The sequence below is a fragment of the Pan paniscus genome, chromosome 1 (assembly GCF_029289425.2).
Source record: "Pan paniscus chromosome 1, NHGRI_mPanPan1-v2.0_pri, whole genome shotgun sequence".
In the NCBI taxonomy this organism is placed as follows: Eukaryota; Metazoa; Chordata; class Mammalia; order Primates; family Hominidae; genus Pan; species Pan paniscus.
Genome location: NC_073249.2, coordinates 99,269,622 through 99,290,994, shown reverse-complemented (window position 1 = coordinate 99,290,994; position 21,373 = coordinate 99,269,622). Strand labels below are relative to the sequence as shown.

Sequence of the window (21,373 nt, the reverse complement as noted above, 5' to 3'; positions counted from 1 at the left end):
AAAATTAGCCGGGCGTGGTGGCAGACGCCTGTAGTCCCAGCTACTCAGGAGGCTAGAGCAGGAGAATGGCGTGAACCTGGGAGGCGGAGCTTGCAGTGAGCCAAGATAGCACCACTGCACTCCAGCCTGGACGACAGAGTGAGACTCCGTCTCAAAAAAAAAAAAAAAAAATAATAATAATAATAATAATAAACATAACGCAGAGTAAAAAGCAAAAGCCTTTTTCAGTCCTCCCCCAACCCTGCATCCCTCCCCAGATGTCACCAATACTACTGAGTTTGGGGTGCATTCTTCCATGTATAAATGGGTAAAGAGACATATCCAAGCCCATCATATATATTAGATTAGTCCCATTTTGCAGATGAGCAAACTGCACCACACAGGGGTGGAAGTATTCGTCGAAGACCACATAGCTGGCAAGAGCTGGAGCTGAGATTCAAATCCAGATCAGTCTGACTCAGAAGTCAGCACGCTGTCCTTTCGCTGAGTCCCGAGTGTAAAACCTTACTGAGGAAAAAAACCGAAGCTCATAGAAGTCCCAGCAATCTGAACCACCACTGCCCAACACGGGAGAGGCAGGAGTGACTGAGTTTGCAGGGGAGGCTGCGTGGAGGGGAGAGCCTGGACCCACGCGGATCGGGGGCCGCGGGTACCTCCGTCCAGGGCGCTTCCCTCCCGGACCAGCGGCTCTCCCAGGCCGCCTCGCTCCAGGCGCCCCTGGAGGCTGCCCCGCCTGTGCCGCGCCGCGCCGTGTTCGCACCGCTCACCCGAGCCGCTCGGAGGCCCGGGTTGCTTAAGTCCCTAGTCTCAGCCGGGCACGAGGACAGCGCCCGGGAGCGACTGCAGCCTCCGACCCCGGCTGGGCCAGCCCGGGCTGCTTAAGTCCCTAGTCTCGGCCGGGCACGAGGACAGCGCCCGGGAGCGACTGCAGCCTCCGACCCCGGCTGGGCCAGCCCGGGCTTCAGCTCACGTAGCCGTCGGGGGGCGCCCGGCGCGCAGCCCGGGGTGGGTGGTCCTGGCGAGTGGGGCTGCGAGGCAGACCGGCCCCACCCCGGGGCAGCCGAGGGGCGCGGGCTGGGGCGCGTGGCGGGCGGGGCTGGGCGGGGGCGGGCGCGAGGGCGGAGTCGCGGCCGAGGCGGCCGTGACCGGAGCGCGGCTCAGGGGCCCCAGTGGCCGCCGCGGAGCGAGGTTGCCTGGAGAGAGCGCCTGGGCGCAGAAGGGTTAACGGGCCACCGGGGGCTCGCAGAGCAGGTAGAGACCTCCCCGGGACCCCGGCCCCGGCCGCCCCTCTCCCGGGTCCCGTTAGACCGACCGCCCCGCGCGCCCGCGTCGTCCCCTCTCCCTGCGCTGTGCGGTCGCGACCCCGCCACGACCCTGGACCCAGCTCCGGTGGCCTCGGACAATCTTCCAGCCCCTGGGGTCGAATTCCTGGGGAGGGAGTCTGATCCCGTGGAACTCTGGCCCCATCACCCGGGCGGGGAGTGAACCAAAATTCCTCCTAAGTCACATAGTAAAGTTGGAAAACAGACCCACGACCTCCCCGCGCGGCCGGCGCCTCCTGCCCTCTCTCTAGGAGGGTGCTCTCGGACGGTGTGCCCCCCACTGCACTCCTGAACTTGGAGGACAGGGTCGCCGCGAGGGACGCAGGTGGGTGCCCTTGATCCAGCACAGCCCGATGGCAGAAGAGGTTGACAAAAAAGAAAGACACCTGTTGGGGTGGCCTGCCAGACCCAGGAGTGGAGGGCTCTGTGAGGGCCCGGGAATTCGGACTCAGGACAGGGACTCTCCATGGCTAGGCCCAGAAACACAGGGTCCAACCACTCTCCAGCAGGGAGACCTGGGGGTGAAGGGGTGAGCCCTGCGCAGGTCTCTGTTCCTTGGTCTTCACTGGGCAGTGTGGAGAGGTGTGGCCAGGAGGAGCCCGCGTTTGTCCAGACCAGGGTCTACTCTGGCACCAGAGTGACCACCTCTGACCTCTCCTTTCCTCGTCCTGGGCCGGGAACGACACCAAATGAGGGACATGGAAAGGGGTGAGAAGCATAAATGTGCGTGTGTTTCTGCAGAGGAGGGGGCATGGGCCCCTGCCGGGCTGCGCAGGGGAGGGTGGGGTGGGACTTTTCCAGAGAGGGAGCCAGGCCTGGCCCGGGCCCCGGGAGCTCACGTCACCCCCACCCCTCACTTCTCCAGGGGACTGCCAAAGCCAAACCCAGCTCGGGACGGGATTATGTGTACTGGGTAGACCCGTGGAGAGGGGCGGCGAGAAGAGATCTCGGTGGCAGAGAGAAGCAGAGGCAGAGAGGGCATGAAGAGGGGTCGGCATCAGAGAAGGGGCAGGCAGTGACTATCACCCCATTTCTTCTTCCCTCAGCTGGAGTAACAAGAGTCAGGCAGAGCCTGAAGACTTGGGTGGAACATGGGCCCTTCTCTGGAGATCCTGGCCTCCTCCGTTCAGTCAGGGTGGAGTTGCTGACCTTAGTGGCTGGCCCAGCCAGGGGAAGGAGTGGCCATCGGCAACCCCCACCCCAACCCCAATCGCTGAGGCGCCCGCTCTGGCTCAGCCACTCTGACCCCTCCCTCAAATTCCGAACCCTAGGTCTCAGGGAGGGCAGTGGGGCTGGGTGTCTGCCCCCAGGCACATTCCTACCCTTCTCTTGGTCATTTTCTGCCCCAGAGCTGGCCCACCTCAGCAATGCGAGGGCTCCCTGGATTCCTCTCCCGGGTGCCTTTCAGATCCAACAGAAACAGATTTTTTTTTTCCTGGAAAGCAGAACTAAGAGTGGGATGAGGAGCAGGGGTGGGAAGGACTCAAAGTGAGAAGAAGGGGGCAAAGAGAGTCAGGCTTGGTGGCTGGGGTGGCTTCCAAGCCTCACTTCTCCAGTGTTCAAAGCTGAACTTCAGATGGACTTCCCGGCTCTTCAGAATGAGAGGCCTGTGGCTGGGGCATGAGGCAGCCCCGGCTGCACCTCTCCTTCCCGCTTCCCCAGCTGGTAGAGATGCACAGGAAACAAGCCCTCACTGAACCAACTCCGGATGCTGGCACCCAGAGTGGGTGTTACATTGCCGGCTTCTTCTCTAGAGATTAAACCGTCAACCCATTTAGCTTATCCCTTGGCCAAAAAGTGTCTGAGATGTGCCTGGATGTTCCCTAAAGAGCTTATCTAAGAAGGGAAGAGAAAGCCGGGAGGCAAGTAGGACAGAGAGATGACTGGGGAAGGTCTTGTGTCTGGAAGACCCAAGGAAGGGGCTTCTGGTGGGTCCTCAGAGAGAGTGTCTGGCGCATCCTCAGTGGAGCCTTCCTCCTCTACTTTCTAGGCACCTCTGGGAGGGCAGGAGTGGGAGCAGATGACAACCATTTTAGAAGGAGCCCTCTGGCTGGGTGCGGTGGCTCACACCTGTCATCCCAGCACTTTGGGAGGCCAAGGCAGGAGAAGTGCTTGAGGCCTGGAGTTCGAGACCAGCCTGTGCAATTTAGCTGGATCCCATCTCCACCAAAAAATACCAAAATTAGCTGGGTGTGGTGGTGCACGCATGTAGTCCCACCTACTCAGGAGGCTGAGGAAGAAGGAGAGCCTGTGAGTTTGAGGCTGCAATGAGCTTTGGTGGCACCACTGCCCTCCAGCCTGGATGACAGAGTGAGATCTCCATCTCAAAAAAAAAAAAAAAAAAAAGCCTTTTGTCTGTGCCTGAGCCAGCCTAGAAACAGTCCCTAGGTAGGATTTGGGGAGGAGCTAAGAAGCCCCTACAGGGCCCAGAGGTGGGGACTGAGCCTTAGTTGGAAGGCTGAGGTCAGCCCCTGACCATGTAGCCTCTACAGATGGACAAGGCAGTGATCCTCCCTGCTCCCACCCTGAGGATCCTAAAGGGATGGGCCAGTTTCACCCCCTCCTCCATATTCTCTGAGCTGTCCTCCCAGCCCCAAGCTCTCTGGACACTGGAGAGGTAACCACCAGGCTTCTGTCCCTGCAGAGAGCACCCTCCACGCCCAGATGCCTGCGTAGTTTTTGTGACCAGTCCGCTCCTGCCTTCCCCTGGGGCAGTAGAGGGGGAGCGATGGAGAGCTGGACTGGCAGGTGAGAGAAGGGGCCACGGGTTGGGGGGGAGGAAAAGGGGAGGTGCTGGGATGGCTCTGTGTCTGGAAGTGAGGGAAAGGGGACCACTGGGAGGGGCAGGGGAAGTGATGAGTAACTTCTGCTTTCTGAGAAGTTGGTAGTCAGGATATGGGAGCTGGCTGGGGGCGGAGGGCAGTGTTGCAACACCCCCTCTGGCTCCAGTCTGACGTCCCTCCCCTGGCCTTTGGTTTGCAGGCCCTGGCTGTATCTGCTGCTGCTTCTGTCCCTCCCTCAGCTCTGCTTGGATCAGGAGGTGAGTTCTGGACAAGTGAGCAGCTGCAGCCTGCCTGCCACCCTTTCATCTCCCCCTAGGCTCCCACCCCATCTCTCCAGGCCACGCCTCCATTCCCCACAGCCCACCCACCTCCCCTGCCAACTCCCCAGTTCCTTGCCTCATAACACCAAGAGGCCGAGGTGTAGTTCTCCCTCTGCTGCTGAATGTGACCTTGGACTGGTAGCGACTCCGTGAGCCTCAGTGTTGGTCTACATGGACACTCTGGACAGTTCCCTCTAATCCTTCCAATTCTGTCTGACCTTTTTCTCTATATAGGTGTTGTCCGGACACTCTCTTCAGACACCTACAGAAGAGGGCCAGGGCCCCGAAGGTGTCTGGGGACCTTGGGTCCAGTGGGCCTCTTGCTCCCAGCCCTGCGGGGTGGGGGTGCAGCGCAGGAGCCGGACATGTCAGCTCCCTACAGTGCAGCTCCGCCCGAGTCTGCTCCTCCCTCCCCGGCCCCCAAGACATCCAGAAGCCCTCCTCCCCCGGGGCCAGGGTCCCAGACCCCAGACTTCTCCAGAAACCCTCCCCTTGTACAGGACACAGTCTCGGGGAAGGGGTGGCCCACTTCGAGGTCCCGCTTCCCACCTAGGGAGAGAGGAGACCCAGGAGATTCGAGCGGCCAGGAGGTGAGAGGCCTGGGTGTAAGAGGTAGGCCTTGGGCAAGGTGGGGGCTTAGCATGAAGGAAAGGGGAGCACGGGTGGCTTCAGAGGGCTTGTCTTTGGTGCCAGGAAGTAAACTGGGGAAACAGGGTCAGAGGTGGTCAGAGCTGTGCCCCCACATCTGAAACACCTTCTCAGGTCCCGGCTTCGAGACCCCATCAAGCCAGGAATGTTCGGTTATGGGAGAGTGCCCTTTGCATTGCCACTGCACCGGAACCGCAGGCACCCTCGGAGGCCACCCAGATCTGAGCTGTCCCTGATCTCTTCTAGAGGGGAAGAGCCTATTCCATCCCCTACTCCAAGAGCAGAGCCATTCTCCGCAAACGGCAGCCCCCAAACTGAGCTCCCTCCCACAGAACTGTCTGTCCACACCCCATCCCCCCCAGCAGAACCTCTAAGCCCTGAAACTGCTCAGACAGAGGTGGCCCCCAGAACCAGGCCTGCCCCCCTACGGCATCACCCCAGAGCCCAGGCCTCTGGCACAGAGCCCCCCTCACCCACGCACTCCTTAGGAGAAGGTGGCTTCTTCCGTGCATCCCCTCAGCCACGAAGGCCAAGTTCCCAGGGTTGGGCCAGTCCCCAGGTAGCAGGGAGACGCCCTGATCCTTTTCCTTCGGTCCCTCGGGGCCGAGGCCAGCAGGGCCAGGGGCCTTGGGGAACTGGGGGGACTCCTCACTGGCCCCGCCTGGAGCCTGACCCTCAGCACCTGGGCGCCTGGCTGCCCCTGCTGAGCAACGGCCCCCATGCCAGCTCCCTCTGGAGCCTCTTTGCTCCCAGTAGCCCTATCCCAAGATGTGCTGGGGAGAGTGAACAGCTAAGAGCCTGCAGCCAAGCGGTGAGTCTCCTCGGGCCTCCCCTCCCAACCCCGACCTCCAGTGTGGCTTCCCTGCCCTGAAGCTGGGTCCTCAGCTTCCGCTTGGCAGCTGAGGGAGAAGGGCCTAGGCATCTGACCACCTCAGGGCAGGGGTCTTGGAGCTCTTCCGCTGACCTGAGCCTCCCACCTGCTCCCCAGGTTCAGCCCTGACCCTACCCTCATTTTGCTCCCCAGCTCTGACTCCTTTGTACCCCTCACCGCAGCCCTGCCCCCCTGAGCAGCCAGACCCCCGGGCCCTGCAGTGCGCAGCCTTTAACTCCCAGGAATTCATGGGCCAGCTGTATCAGTGGGAGCCCTTCACTGAAGGTGAGGTTTCTTGCTCACCCCTGGGCAGTGGTGGCTTGGAATTGGGGATGAAGGGGAGAGGAGATACCTGCTTACTCCCAGCCCTGAATGACTTCCAGCCCCTCTGCTTCCCCTGCGCCATGCCTTCTTTCTTCTCCCTGGGGCTGGGTCAGGAGACAGCACAGGTGGTGAGTGGTCTGCAGAAGGGTCGGGGTGGGAGGAGGAGGTGTGGGAGACACGCTTTGTCCGGACTCCCCTGGGAAGGCCATCACTGGGGGTCAGGAGGCTGTGACACAAGAGGGCCATGGTGGGAGAGATCCTGTCCAGCCGTGACAGCCAGGTGGGGGTGTGCCACGCATCCTGGGCACTATCGTATCGGTTGCTCCCAGGTTACCATCCGCTTCATTTTAGGCCTGTGTTAACTTGACACCAGGGTAAGCACTCAAGAGCTCTGAACACACAGAATCATGGGCATCAGGGATTGCTCCTCTCTCAGTTGAGTCCCCTTGATGGTCTCGGTGACCTCAACTGACCTGACCACCTTTTTTTTTTTTTTTTTCTGAGACAGAGTCTCACTCTGTCGCCCAGGCTGGAGTACAGTGGCACGATCTCAGCTCACTGCAACCTCTGCTTCCTGGGTTCAAGCGATTCTCCTGCCTCAGCCTCCCGAGTAGCTGGGACTACAGGCATGTGCCACCACGCCTGGTTAATTTTTGTATCTGTAGTGGAGACGGGGTTTCACCATGTTGGCCAGGCTGGTCTTGAACTCCTGACCTAATGATGCACCCACCTCGGCCTCCCAGAGTGCTGGGATTACAGGCATGAGCCACTGCGCCCGGCCCTGACCACCTCAGCTTATGCTGTTGTCACATTTCCTTCATCCACAGTGACCTGGGCAACCTCAAGGTGCCCCCTCTGGGGCCTCTCTCAGCTAACCTCCCACCAGGGAGCCCACTAACCACCCTTCTACCCTGTCCCTTAGTCCAGGGCTCCCAGCGCTGTGAACTGAACTGCCGGCCCCGTGGCTTCCGCTTCTATGTCCGTCACACCGAAAAGGTCCAGGATGGGACCCTGTGTCAGCCTGGAGCCCCTGACATCTGTGTGGCTGGACGCTGTCTGGTGAGGGAAGACAGTGTGTGTGTGTGTGTGCACACACATGCATATGCACACAGACACACACATGCCCCCATATGCATACACATGTACACACACACATATGTATGAACAGATGCACACATGCAAGCACATACACACACGCATATGCACACAGACACATGCACACACACACATGCACACACACGCATATGCACACACATGCACACACACATGCACAGACACATGCATGCACATGTGCACACGTGCACGAACACATGCACACACATGTATGCAGACACACATGCACACACATGTAGACACGCATGCATGAACACATGCACACATGCACACACACGTATTTGCACAGTCTCAATTCAACAACAAAACACCATACTGAGATCACCGAGGGAGAATTCTCACCTGCCAAGCTGCGCTGAGCAGAGCCTGAAGGATCTGATTGGGCGCCTGTCCGTGTCCCTGGGTCTGGCTGGGGATGGTGGGGCTGTTTTTGTGCTCTCACTTGTGGCACAAAAAGCAGGGTAGTGAGCTGAGGCTCCCGAGGGGACCGGGGTGGGGTTGAGGTGGTGTCTGGCGTTCTGTGGCCGCTGCCTCACCTCACTCTCTCCAGAGCCCCGGCTGTGATGGGATCCTTGGCTCTGGCAGGCGTCCTGATGGCTGTGGAGTCTGTGGGGGTGATGATTCTACCTGTCGCCTTGTTTCGGGGAACCTCACTGACCGAGGCGGCCCCCTGGGCTATCAGAAGATCTTGTGGATTCCAGCGGGAGCCTCGCGGCTCCAGATTGCCCAGCTCCGGCCTAGCTCCAACTACCTGGGTGAGCACCCAGCTGCCTCCCCTTCCACTTCCGTCTCTGTTCGGCCCTCCATACCCCCACTCAGAGCAGTGAGCAAGCCAAACAGGGGGAAGTCCAGGGCCTAGCCCCTCCCCTCGTGGAAGGAGTGAGGAAGCTGAGAGGGCTTGGGGGGATCTTAGGTTCTGGTGGGAGCTTCTATAGGCTAAGGACACGGTGTGGGAGGAGGAAGGTATTATCACCCTGGAATTTCCCGATCTCTCACCTCTGACCCGCAGCACTTCGTGGCCCTGGGGGCCGGTCCATCATCAATGGGAACTGGGCTGTGGATCCCCCTGGGTCCTACAGGGCCGGCGGGACCGTCTTTCGATATAACCGTCCTCCCAGGGAGGAGGGCAAAGGGGAGAGTCTGTCGGCTGAAGGCCCCACCACCCAGCCTGTGGATGTCTATGTGAGCCTGGGGCCAGGGGCAGCTGAATGCTGGGGAGGGAGGCTGTTCCCTCTAAGGGCAGAGCTGTGGTTGTCAAGATGGGAGAGAGAGCTGGTGGCATCCTCTTCCGGCCACCCCCACATATTCATTATCTTCTCTTCTCCCCAGATGATCTTTCAGGAGGAAAACCCAGGCGTTTTTTATCAGTATGTCATCTCTTCACCTCCTCCAATCCTTGAGAACCCCACCCCAGAGCCCCCTGTCCCCCAGCTTCAGCCGGGTAAGACTCTGACCCCTGCATTTGGAAGGAGGAGGGAGAGGCTGCAGGGCTGGCTCGGGGCAGTGGGGTGGCATCTGATTCACCTGCTCCCCTGCACAGAGATTCTGAGGGTGGAGCCCCCACTTGCTCCGGCACCCCGCCCAGCCCGGACCCCAGGCACCCTCCAGCGTCAGGTGCGGATCCCCCAGATGCCCGCCCCGCCCCATCCCAGGACACCCCTGGGGTCTCCAGCTGCGTACTGGAAACGAGTGGGACACTCTGCATGCTCAGCGTCCTGCGGGAAAGGTGAGACATCGCAGTGCGTTCCCCGCATCTCGGTCCAAACCCCCCAACTGACACTCCCGCATCCCGGATTGTGGGGCCACGCCCGACCCTGCGTCTGGGACACCACTGAGCTCGGGCTCTAGCCTCCTGCCTCCCTGGCTGCCTTCTCACCCACTCAGGTGTCTGGCGCCCCATTTTCCTCTGCATCTCCCGTGAGTCGGGAGAGGAACTGGATGAACGCAGCTGTGCCGCGGGTGCCAGGCCCCCAGCCTCCCCTGAACCCTGCCACGGCACCCCATGCCCCCCATAGTGAGTATGGGGGAGCCCACGGGGAGGGTTAGGGTACTGGAAACACAGCAGTTGCCCCCAGAATCTTACCTGAACTCTGCACTCAACGCAACATCTCCTGGCTGCAGAGAGACAACATTAGATTAGAAAGGCAGACATTCGGTAGGCAGCAAGAAAGCCATGGCAGGCTGAGCCCCCCAGGAACCCAGACTCCAAACGCCAAACGTGCCCACTCTCCTCTGAGGCCCCCACGTCCAGTGTGTCTTCCATCTCCGCTGCCACGGCAGCCCCACACATCTCATCTATGTCTCCGCCTCTTCCCTGCCCTGCTGGTGCCTGCAGCTGGGAGGCTGGCGAGTGGACATCCTGCAGCCGCTCCTGTGGCCCCGGCACCCAGCACCGCCAGCTGCAGTGCCGGCAGGAATTTGGGGGGGGTGGCTCCTCGGTGCCCCCAGAGCGCTGTGGACATCTCCCCCGGCCCAACATCACCCAGTCTTGCCAGCTGCGCCTCTGTGGCCATTGGGAAGTTGGCTCTCCTTGGAGCCAGGTGAGTTTGCCCAGGCAAGGAGGTGCTGGGGAGGGGAATGGGCACAGGTGAACAACAGCAGTGGTTTTTCAACTTCTTTTTCATCAGCAGAAACTATTTACAAACAGGGTTTCATATGGACCCCCAATATAGAAGTCAGATAAGGGACTGAACCAGGGACTGGGGGCCCAGGGCCCTAGGGCTCAGCCTCCTCCTCAGCCCACGAAGCCATGTGACTGCTGGGCTGGGGATCGAAGGCAGAGCCTGGTTCTGAAGCCTAGAGCTGGAAGCTGGCTGAGAAGGTCTGGGAAGCCCAGCTCCCTGGATTCCCCTCGCCCCCTCAGTGCTCCGTGCGGTGCGGCCGGGGCCAGAGAAGCCGGCAGGTTCGCTGTGTTGGGAACAATGGTGATGAAGTGAGCGAGCAGGAGTGTGCGTCAGGCCCCCCGCAGCCCCCCAGCAGAGAGGCCTGTGACATGGGGCCCTGTACTACCGCCTGGTTCCACAGCGACTGGAGCTCCAAGGTGAGCCCGGAACCCCCAGCCATGTCCTGCATCCTGGGTAACCATGCCCAGGACACCTCAGCCTTTCCAGCACAGCTCAATAAACTTGTATTGATCAAGCACCTGCTATATGCCTGACCCTGGGAACTCAGAGATAAGTGAGAACAAATTCCATGAGGGGCCCGGCTAGGATTCCTCGTCCAGGCCTGGTACCCGGGGACATTCCCACCCACCCAGGATTCGGACCCAGGATGCATCCCTCCCTGACCCCCTACTGTCCCTTGTGCCAGTCACCAGCAGGCCCCTCACACAGGCCGCTCTCCTCCTCCGCAGTGCTCAGCCGAGTGTGGGACGGGAATCCAGCGGCGCTCTGTGGTCTGCCTTGGGAGTGGGGCAGCCCTCGGGCCAGGCCAGGGGGAAGCAGGAGCAGGAACTGGGCAGAGCTGTCCAACAGGAAGCCGGCCCCCTGACATGCGCGCCTGCAGCCTGGGGCCCTGTGAGAGAACTTGGCGCTGGTACGCAGGGCCCTGGGGTGAGGTAAGCTGAGCGCCTGCTGAGAGCAGGAAGGGGGTGCCAGTCCCAGTGGGATTCCTTGTGGGCACTTGGGGTGCTCTCTGTCCTCCCCTCCCTTCATCACCCTGCCCTCCCCCTACACTAGTGCTCCTCCGAATGTGGCTCTGGCACACAGCGTAGAGACATCATCTGTGTATCCAAACTGGGGACGGAGTTCAATGTGACTTCTCCAAGCAACTGTTCTCACCTCCCCAGGCCCCCCGCCCTGCAGCCCTGTCAAGGGCAGGCCTGCCAGGATCGATGGTTTTCCACGCCCTGGAGCCCAGTGAGTGCCTGGCTGCGCTGTCCTGTCCTGCTCAGCCTGGGCCCCTAGGGGAGGGGAGCTCCTCTCGCTGTACCCCCTCCAGGTCTCTCTGTGCCCCAGAATAAGCCCAGCCAAGCGTTACCACTGTCCTACTTCTTATAGACTTGGAGGAAAGATGGGCCCTCTCCATTTGGGATTTCACAATGTCCTTGGAGGGTCCCCACCACCACCTTTTGGGGAGACAGGTGGCAGCCAGGGGTTAAGGAGAATCCCGGGCCTGGCAAAGGTCTGATATGATGGCTGGGGTCGCCCCAGTGTTCTCGCTCCTGCCAAGGGGGAACGCAGACACGGGAGGTCCAGTGCCTGAGCACCAACCAGACCCTCAGCACCCGATGCCCTCCTCAACTGCGGCCCTCCAGGAAGCGCCCCTGTAACAGCCAACCCTGCAGCCAGCGCCCTGGTAAAGAGCCCCCTCTCCCCAATCCCCAATACAGTGGATTAGCTGAAGTATGGGAGGAGATGAGAAAGGACCAGTGGGAATGGGCAGCACACCCATTCCCGGACGGGTGGGTCCTGGTGACTCTCTTGTGCCCACTGGTCTCCTCTGTCCCCAGATGATCAATGCAAGGACAGCTCTCCACATTGCCCCCTGGTGGTACAGGCCCGGCTCTGCGTCTACCCCTACTACACAGCCACCTGTTGCCGCTCTTGCGCACATGTCCTGGAGCGGTCTCCCCAGGATCCCTCCTGAAAGGGGTCCGGGGCACCTTCACGGTTTTCTGTGCCACCATCGGTCACCCATTGATCGGCCCACTCTGAACCCCCTGGCTCTCCAGCCTGTCCCAGTCTCAGCAGGGATGTCCTCCAGGTGACAGAGGGTGGCAAGGTGACTGACAGAAAGTGACTTTCAGGGCTGTGGTCAGGCCCATGTGGTGGTGTGATGGGTGTGTGCACATATGCCTCAGGTGTGCTTTTGGGACTGCATGGATATGTGTGTGCTCAAACGTGTATCACTTTTCAAAAAGAGGTTACACAGACTGAGAAGGACAAGACCTGTTTCCCTGAGACTTTCCTAGGTGGAGAGGAAAGCAAGTCTGCAGTTCCTTGCTAATCTGAGCTACTTAGAGTGTGGTCTCCCCACCAACTCCAGTTTTGTGCCCTAAGCCTCATTTCTCATGTTCAGACCTCACATCTTCTAAGCTGCCCTGTGTCTCTGACCCCTTCTCATTTGCCTAGTATCTCTGCCCCTGCCTCCCTAATTAGCTAGGGCTGGGGTCAGCCACTGCCAATCCTGCCTTACCCAGGAAGGCAGGAGGAAAGAGACTGCCTCTCCAGAGCAAGGCCCAGCTGGGCAGAGGGTGAAAAAGAGAAATGTGAGCATGCGCTCCCCCCCCAACCCCGCCCAGCCCCTAGCCCCACTCCCTGCCTCCTGAAATGGTTCCCACCCAGAACTAATTTATTTTTTATTAAAGATGGTCATGACAAATGAGAAATGAGCTCTTCCTTGTCGGCTACGGACCCCTCAGCAGTGTGAAGGCAGAAGGTAGGGTGGGCAGGGGAACAGCATTAGAGCCCAGGAGAGTTTGGGTCAGAGAATCCCCGCCAGCCCCAGGCCCTGCAGGCTGGTCATGGGCCACTAGAGGTCACCAGTTCTCCCATTTGAGGTGTGGGGCGCTGGGTTCCAGAGCTGAAGGAAGGGCTGCGCGGCCGCGGTGCGCTTTTTGGTGGGTCGAGTCTCTCTGGGAAGTCTCCGGGTATCTGCGCCTTTCCGCTGGGGCCTGAGCGAAGGGCAGTTGGCTTGTCGAAGCTCTTTTTTCCTGTTCCCTTTCTCTAGCCCTGCCTTCTGTCTCTCTTTCTGCCGTACGCATTTCCCTACGCTCTGGGGCTTCTCCTGGGGTGGGGAAAGGGAAGGGATTCCTGCCCCGAGCCCTTCCCCTGGAGGAGGAGGAGCCCGGCCCGGCTCCGGGGCCCTGGGCGGGGCTGAGGGAGGAGCGGGGCAGCACTGGATGTCCTGCCAAAGCCACATTCCTTAGAGATGGCTCAGCCTGGCCTCCTTCCTCCTCCTACTCGCTTCTCTCAAGGTAGAGAACTTGCTAGAGGCGGCCTGAGAGGGGCAGGGCTTTGCCATCACATCCTCTCCCAGACCCCTGCCATTCGGAGACTGAGGCCGAGTCTCTCCTGGAAGCCGGGCTGCCCAGGAGGGGCGGTGCCGCAGGAGCGCCCCCGCTCGCGACTCCACAAGCCCAGCTGAGCACGGCCGGGAATACGGGGCCTGCGGAAACAGTGAACTCAGTGGCTGCTGTTTTCTGAGCACCTGAACCCTGTGGGGGACGACAGAGTTGCCCGAGGCGGCAGGATGTCCCCACACTCGCGGTCCCCCGCACATCTTCCTGTTGCTTTGGGACTCGGGCTTTCTCTGGGTTGAAAGTGGCCGAGAAGGAAGAATTTGGACATCTTAAGAGGAGAGCGAGTGGGGAAGGAGGCAAAAGGGAATGGAGAAGGAAGATAAAACTGACGTCAGCCCAGGGCAGGGAGCGAGGAAAGGGGGCCACAAGGAAAGCCCAGTTCCAACGTCTCTGCTGAGCCTAAAGAGGCCTCAGCAGGGAATCACAGATGTGGGGGGCCAGGGAAACGGGATCCGAGCCCGCCCAGTCGGTATAGAAGGCCGAAGGCAGAGTCCTGAGACCCAGGGAGGGGTGGGGTGGAGGCTGGGGCCCTCCCAGCGATTCCTGGAAGCCCAGAGCTGGGCGGTGCCGGCTCAGCTGACTTCCCCGAAGCTCCCCTCCCTCTGCTCAGGGCTGTTGCTGGGCAGGTTTGGCGTTTGCCCTGAGCCTGAGAACCAATCGCAGGTGGAGGTGCGGTCGCAGCCCCTCGCAGGGCCCCCCGGCTTCAGCACCCCATTTCTCTCTCTGCCCGCCCATGAGCTCCCTCTCGGCCTCCAGCCTCTGACCTCTCAGGAGGTGGGCTCTCATCTGGGGGTCTGCTCCCTTTCTCCTCTTATTTTAGAGCTAGGACTCAGTGCAGCCCCTAAGGATTCCTTCCTCTGGTCACTGAGGTCATTATGGGGTCAATGTGGAAGTTCTCAGGAAAGGGAACCCGACCCCAAGCAATCCCTTTTCTTGGCCCCGTAGAGGGGAGTAGTGTGGCCAGACACCTGTTCGCTGACCTCTGAAACCCTCTGGAGGGACTTGGGAGAGCAGAAGCTGCAGCCTGAGGGCAGAGGAATGTGGGGAGGGCCCCTGGGTTTGGTGCAGTAGTGGGAATTTAGGGAAGGACTCAGAGGAACTGGACCCCTGAGAATTGAGATGAGGGTGGGGTGGTGATAAGAACAAACTTGATATGCACAAGAGAGATCAAGCATGCAAAAGGCCTGCAAATTGTTGAGGATGCCTCCTTTCTGAGGGTGTGCTGGGGGAGGGGGTTGTGGTTTGAGTATCAGTGACACTAGGGGTGATCTGTGCTCTCACAAGTTCAGCTGGGTCAGGATTCCTCTCCCCTCCCCCTCCCAGCTTCCCCAGGGTAAATACCCACCCAATTTAAGTTGCAGCTTTTGGACTAAATTTAGCTCCTGGACTTCCCCAACCCCCAGGCCTCCCTGTAAGCAGGTGCTCACAGCTGCAGCGTGGGTCTGGTGGAGAGTTTGAACCTTCTCCTCACCTCCACTCATCCAGATTCCACCTTTCTGGTAACTAGGAGTGAAGCAGAGCACAGGAATCCAGTGGCTGGCCCAGGGCATAAGTGTCTCAGCCTTAAGCCACCTTCTCCCAGGAAATCTGTAAGAAAAGAGCTCTGGTGGAAGACTCTAGATGGACATGGAGGGTGGTGGGGTGTAGAGAGAACAAGATGCCAGGAGAGCCTCCCTCCAGATTCTCTCCAGCCAGACCCTCTCTTATTCCTTGCTCTCCCCTTGTCCCCAGGTTTACAAATAGAGACTTCATGTTAGCATCTTCCCCACCAGAGTAAACTGACCCAGGAAGCCCTCTCCTCTCTTTGAACCATGGAGAATCATGCTACCGTAGAAATTATGGTTTGGGGAGGTGTGTGTTTCAAGTGGAGGTGGTTTGCCACAGGTAGGTGATGAAGAGCTGTCAGCTTTAAAGGGCAGAGACACCGTCTAAAGGAAGTAGAAAGCCTCAGGAAAGTACCTAAGTCTAAGTCTGTCAACAAGAGACAGAAAAAGTTTGGGTTAACCTCAAAGTAGCCAGCATAAAGCCTGAATCTGACTTTTGGGCTTCCTGACCTAGGAGACTGGGAAAACTCAAGAAGAGGGTGTTTCAAGGCTGAGTCTGAAGGAAGAAAGGATTTGAGGGAGGAATGTATAAGATTAGTCCAAAACAAGGTATGCACGAGATATGGCAGTCAGATGCCAGGGAGCCATCAGCTCTGCCAGCTGAAGGGGAGGTGCAGAGTTGGCTGGAAGCTGGCCAGAGCAGAGCATTTCTCCTGTGAGCACTGGAGAGCTGTGTTGAGAGGCCTGGGAAGAGCCCTGTGCTGGGGGAGGAAGGCTAGGTTGGGTCGGCATGTTTGTGTGCTGTACTCTTCTGAGCCTTACCTGAATCTCTTGAGATAGCTCCACTGAACTTTGAGTGAAAAGGAAAAGAAACTGGGGGAAAGAGGGTGGGATTATAAAAAAAGGAGCAGACTGTACCCCTGGGATCCCTAGCCTAAAAGGCCCTCCCCTTGATGAGACAGGCAGAGATCATCTCCCCTGGAACAAGGTCACCCTTCCTCTCTCCCATCGCTACATTCCTCTCCTCCTTACTGTTGACTATTGGTTGCCTGCCTCTTTCATCACAAAATGAGACTCCTCTTTAGCTTTAGTAGAGGGTTGGGCAAACTTTTTCTCTACAGAAGTAGATGATAAATATGTTAGGCTTTGCAGGCCCTATCATCTCTGTTGCAGCTTCTCTACTGTAGCAGCACAAAGCAGCCATAGACAATAAGTAAACAAATGGGCGCAGCTGTGTTCCAATCAGACTTGTGTCACTAAAGTTTTAAATTTTTTTTTTTTTTTTTTTGAGACAGGATCTTGCTTTGTTGCCCAGGGTAGAGTGCGGGGGTGGGGTGCAATCATAGCTCACTGCAGTTTTGACCTCCAGGGCTCAAGCCATCCTCCTGCCTCAGCCTCCCAAGTAGCTGGGACCACAGGTGCAGGTCACCACACCCAGCTAATTAAAAAATTTTTTTTTGTAGAGACAAGGTCTCACTGTATTGCCCAGGCTGGTCCTGAACTACTGGGCTCAAGCAGTTCTCCCACCTCAGCCTCCCAAAGTGCTGGAATTACAGGCATGAGCCACTGTGCCCGGCCCATTTTTTTCAACCATTTAAAAATACCAAAATGATTCTTAGCTTGTGGGCCATACAAAAACAGGCAGCAGGGCAAATTTGGCAGGGAGGTGGTTTCTGACCCTGGGGATTTTTCCTAACTGGTGACTCCTGCTCTGCCTAGCCATAGAAAGTCCTGTTTGTGTCTCTTCCGGGCCTCAAAATACAGCTGTAGAACCTTTTAATTCAACATACTCTACTGATGCCTGGTTCTTAATTGCTTCTCCTAGGGAATTTAAGGACTCGAAAATGGTTAATAGAGTAAACCCTTAAGGGACAGTCCTGAAACTCCTTCTATTTGTGTAGTGCTTTAAGGTAAAAGCACAAAGCACGTGTATCAATAGTCTCTCTTTAAATCTTTGCGGTAATAAGATAGCTGACAGTATCGTTAAGTCCTGTTTATAGGGGAGAAAATTAAGGCTTCAGATCTAGTTTCTTCACTTTTTTTTTTTTTTTTTTTTAGATGGAGTTTTGCTCTTGTTGCCCAGGCTGGGGTGCAATGGTGTGATTTCGGCTCACTGCAACCTCCGCTTCCCGGGTTCAAGCGATTCTACTCACTCAGCCTCCCAAGTAGCTGGGACTACAGGCATGTGTCACCACGCCTGGCTAATGTTGTATTTTTAATAGAGACAGGGTTTCACCATGTTGGTCAGGGTGGTCTCGAACTCCTGACCTCAAGTGATCCACTCGCCTCGGCCTCCCGAAGTGTTGGGATTACAGGCACCACGTCTGGCCAAAAACACTTTTAAAAATTTATTTTTGGTTAGACACGGTGGCTCACGCCTGTAATCCCAGCACTTTGAGAGGCCAAGGCAGGGAGATCACCTAAGTCCAGGAGTTGAAGACCATCCTGGCCAACACAGTGAGACCCTGTTTCCATTTATGTAAAAATAAAAGAATTTTTAAAAATTATATGTATATTTTTAAGAGACAGGGTCTCACTATGTTGCCTAGGCTAGACTTGAACTCCTAAGCTCAAGCAATCCTCCCGCCTCAGCTTCTTGAATAGCTGGGTCTATGGGGTGCCTGGCTTCCTTCTTTTCTCTTTTTTTTTTTTTTTTTTTGAGACAGGGTCTTGCTGTGTCATCGGGCTGAAATGCAGTGGCACAATCACAGCTCACTGCAGCCTCAACTTCCTAGGCTCAAGTGATCCTCCTGCCTCAGTCTCCCTAGTAGCTATGACTACTGACCATGAGCTTTCTATTACTCAGTTTCATTCACACAGGGCATCTTGTTATCAAAATAATTTTGGCCTCAATGATCCAAACCTTGAATAGTTTTTTGTTTTGTTTTGTTTTGTTTTGAGACAGAGTCTCGCTTGGTCACCCAGGCTGGAGTGCAGTGGTGCAATTTCGGATCACTGCAACCTCCTGGCTTCAAGTGATTCTCCTGCCTCAGCCTCCTGAGTAACTGGGACTACAGGCACGCACCATCATGCCTGGCTAATTTTTGTATTTTTAATAGAGAAGGGGTTTCGCCATGTTGGCCAGGCTGGTCTTGAGCTCCTGGCCTCAAGTGATCTGCCCGCCTTGGCCTCCCAAAGTGCTGGGATTACAGGCATAAGCCACTGTGCCCAGCCCAAACCTTGAATAGTTTTAAGTGTTCTTGCTGTTTTTTTTTCAAATGTCTTTCAGGACTTTTCAGCTAAAATTCTGTTTAAACTTTTTCAAACTTTCAAGAAATTAGAAATACTTTCAAATTCATGACAGTTGTGTGTCATTTATACCCAATCCAGACTTATTTAGACCAAACAGCCTTTTTTTCCTACCAGTGTTTTCCAATTTTTATCTTAAGAGGCAGGGTCTTGCTATGTTGCCCATGCTGGAGGGCGGTGGCTATTCACAGGTGCAATTCTACTACTGATGAGCACAGGAATTTTGACCAGCTCTATTTCCAACGTAGGCAGGTTCACCCCTCCTTAGGCAACCTGGTGGTCCCCCACTCCCAAGAAGTCACCATATTGATGCGGAACTTAGCGTGAACACCAAATCAACATAGCGCACTATAGCCCTGAACTCCGGGGCTCAAGTGATTCTTCTGCCTTAGCCTCCAGAGTATCTGGGACTACAAGCGCGTGCAACTGCGCCTGGCCAATTTTCCTGGGTCCAGGAAATGACAGTATTCCTGGTCTTTGTTTAAGGTACACTGTCTTGCAAACATAGGCTTATGTATAATGGTAAGCCACAAGCATTTACTAAGTTTTTTTTTGAGACATAGTCTCACTGGCCCAGGCTGGAGTGCAGTGGCACGATCTAGGATCACTGCAACCTCTGCATCCCAGGTTCAAGCAATTCTCATGCCTCAGCCTCCTAAGTAGCTGGGACCACAGGTGCACACCACCACACCCATTTTTAGTAGAGTTTTGCCATGTTGGTCAGGCTGGTCTCAAACTCCTGACCTCAGGTGATCCACCCGCCTTGGCCTCTCAAAGTGCTGGGATTACAGGCATGAGCCACCGTGACTGGTCAAATTTTTCTTTAATACAGTAGCACTGATACATCTTTCATGGTTCATGATGGGGAAAGGAAGATACAGCGACTTCCATCCTGTTTCATACCTGACCCCAACTACCCAGCTTTGAAGTGGGGCAAGGGGCAAGGAAGCAGGTAGCCCAGCACTCCTCCCCGCCATCACCAGGCTCCTCTGCAGAGCTGTTGTTCCTTAAAGCTGACAACAAGCCACCTCATTTCAAAACACACACACACAACCTCATTTTGACACGAAGTTGTTTCCCTCTTTCTGTTTCTCTGCTTTGCCTCATGAGGGATTTCTGAGAAATGAAAAAAAGTCACCTCCCACAGCCGCAGCCTGCAGTTTTGTTTTTTGGTTTTGTTTTTACAGATGAAGAAGAGGGGGGTGGAGGAAAGGAGTATACCGCTTAAGCATCTAGTATTAATCCAAAACTCTGCAAAGTAAGAGAAATGCTCTTCCCATAGCCCTTCACCTGAGGTGTGCCCCACTTTCCTTAGATCTGGGCTCTCATGCAAAAGGAAATAAACAAGGTATCCTCCCCTCAGGAAAGTTCAGTAACAAAGCAGTGAAACCGAACAGCTGCTCCCTTGCAGCAGGCCAGCTGTCTCCCCTCCCCCCATTTCCACCAAGGGCCGGAGACGGTGGGAACTGCTCCAGGCAACCTAAAGGATGGCGTTGTGAGCTGAGAAAGGCAGGCCTGATAGATCTGGGCATAGGAGCTTCAGGAATAAAATGCATGTGAATGCGGTGTTTCCCAGGGAGAATTAACCGCATTCTCGCCTTCAAATCTGAATACCTGAGAGTCATAACCAGCCCAGTAGGGTAGACTATGAAATGTATAGCAAAATTTTCAAAACCAGCTCCTCCTACCAGACAAGAAAATTAACATTTTTAAGGGCACAGAACTGAAAGCATTTTTACTGAAATCTAATCCAGGATGAAACCTAACAGTTAAACATTCTTTTCCTTCTCTGCTTCTTTGGCTCTCTATCCCAGCACACCTTGTCCCAGGCTAACTTGAGTAAACATACACATGTGACCACATGAGGGCGGGAAGAACACCAAGTGGGGGTGGTGAAATTCTGAATGGAATGCAGCCCCAGCTAGTTAGGGAGCCCCGGGCTGAGACCTCTGGAACTGGCAGTAGACTTATACAGGCAAAGAAGCCAAAACAATGAGCTCATGGGCAAGAATGCAGCCTGTGGGGAAGTCTGGGCAGCTAGAGCAAACTGGTTTTTTGAATCAGGATGGGAATAGCAATAGTTGAGTCTCCCACGGGAACAGATCAGGGAGAGTGGAAGCCACCATTCAGTATCTTAGGGTTCCAGTTAAATAACTTTTGGAAGCTCTTATTAAAATTCTGTTCTGCAGACAGCATAGTGCTCTTAGGCAAAACCTTGGTTCCTTTCCCTGACTATGTAAAACCTAGAGGGTGAAGGACCAGTGAGGCTCCAGTGACCTACCTTAGGTGATGCTCTTAAAAGAGCAACTTTATTCAAACCAGGCCTGCCAATGCCAGCTCCTTCAGTCTAGATCCAAAGATGGCTATGATCCTGAGATTGTGTGTTTAGGGTCACCACTTTAACATGATACAGGAAGCAATTGAGTCTTTTCTACTTCCTAAACACAGTCCATCCAGTCGTGTGTCATTTATACCCAGTGCAGACTTATTTAGACCAAAGAGCCTTTTTTTCCTACCAGTGTTTTCCAAATTTTATCTTAAGAGGCAGGGTCTTGTTATGTTGCCCATGCTGGAGAGCAGTGGCTATTCACAGGTGCAATTCTACTACTGAGGAGCACAGGAGTTTTAACCAGCTCTATTTCCAACCTAGGCAGGTTCACCCCTCCTTAGGCAACCTGATGGTCCCCCACTCCCAAGAAGTCACCATATTGATGCAGAACTTAGCGTGAACACCAGATCAACGTAGCACACTATAGCCCTGAACTCTGGGGCTGAAGTGATTCTTCTGCCTTAGCCTCCAGAATATCTGGGACTATAGGTACGTACAACTGTGCCTGGCCAAATTTTTTTTTTTTTTTGAGATGGAGTCTCGCTCTGTCACCCAGGCTGGAGTGCAGTGGTGTGATCATGACTCACTGCAGCCTCTGCCTCCCGGGTTCAAGTGATTCTGGTGCCTCAGCCTCCCGAGTAGCTGGGACTACAGGAATAAGCCACCACGCCCAGCTAATTTTTTTGTATTTTTAGTAGAGATGGGGTTTCGCCATGTTGGCCAGGCTATCCTCGAACTCCTGACCTCAGGTGATCTGCCTACCTTGGCCTCCCAAAGTGCTGGGATTACAGGCATGAGCCGCCTCGCCTGGCTCTAATATTTTTATATAAGGCCTGAGATGGGAAAAA

General features: G+C 56.2%; 3 protein-coding genes across 7 annotated transcripts; 2 read left to right on the top strand and 1 right to left on the bottom strand.

Moving 5' to 3' along the window:
* Nucleotides 1-1,122: 1,122 nt before the first annotated feature.
* ADAMTSL4 (ADAMTS like 4) lies at nt 1,123-12,710 on the top strand. 5 transcript variants are annotated; one of them, XM_063605542.1, is made up of 19 exons: nt 1,149-1,251; nt 1,574-1,647; nt 3,967-4,070; nt 4,305-4,362; nt 4,660-5,015; nt 5,188-5,884; nt 6,127-6,229; nt 7,191-7,327; nt 7,932-8,136; nt 8,391-8,563; nt 8,711-8,822; nt 8,922-9,107; nt 9,266-9,395; nt 9,717-9,921; nt 10,245-10,421; nt 10,734-10,937; nt 11,059-11,238; nt 11,533-11,677; nt 11,832-12,710. In XM_063605542.1, exons 3-19 carry the CDS (start codon nt 4,051-4,053, stop codon nt 11,966-11,968), a joined length of 3,225 nt encoding a protein of 1,074 aa, XP_063461612.1. In that variant the 5' UTR covers nt 1,149-1,251; nt 1,574-1,647; nt 3,967-4,050; the 3' UTR covers nt 11,969-12,710. The 5 variants fall into 5 exon arrangements, with proteins under 5 accessions (XP_008968717.4, XP_063461612.1, XP_063461610.1 ...); XM_008970469.5 differs by lacking the exon at nt 1,574-1,647 and having other exon boundaries at nt 1,123-1,251; XM_063605540.1 differs by having other exon boundaries at nt 1,163-2,030.
* On the top strand, nt 2,044-2,901 carry LOC103785884 (uncharacterized). The gene has a single exon (XM_008970467.6). The coding sequence runs from the start codon at nt 2,044-2,046 to the stop codon at nt 2,812-2,814; it is 771 nt and encodes a 256-aa protein (XP_008968715.3). The 3' UTR covers nt 2,815-2,901.
* A 64-nt stretch (nt 12,711-12,774) lies between the features above and the next one.
* Nucleotides 12,775-13,369, bottom strand: LOC134730652 (uncharacterized protein ADAMTSL4-AS1). The gene has a single exon (XM_063605575.1). The coding sequence runs from the start codon at nt 13,241-13,243 to the stop codon at nt 12,854-12,856; it is 390 nt and encodes a 129-aa protein (XP_063461645.1). The 5' UTR covers nt 13,244-13,369; the 3' UTR covers nt 12,775-12,853.
* Nucleotides 13,370-21,373: the final 8,004 nt, after the last annotated feature.

Bases quoted from the DNA above. Each gene is read 5' to 3' on its own strand.
- LOC103785884 (XM_008970467.6), top strand. From the start codon at position 2,044: ATGTGCGTGTGTTTCTGCAGAGGAGGGGGCATGGGCCCCTGCCGGGCT.
- ADAMTSL4 (XM_063605535.1), top strand. The intron at 4,363-4,659 runs GTGAGTTCTGGA...TTCTCTATATAG, and splicing joins AGCTCTGCTTGGATCAGGAG to GTGTTGTCCGGACACTCTCT. The intron at 8,137-8,390 runs GTGAGCACCCAG...TCTGACCCGCAG, and splicing joins GCCTAGCTCCAACTACCTGG to CACTTCGTGGCCCTGGGGGC.
- LOC134730652 (XM_063605575.1), bottom strand. From the start codon at position 13,243: ATGTGGCTTTGGCAGGACATCCAGTGCTGCCCCGCTCCTCCCTCAGCC.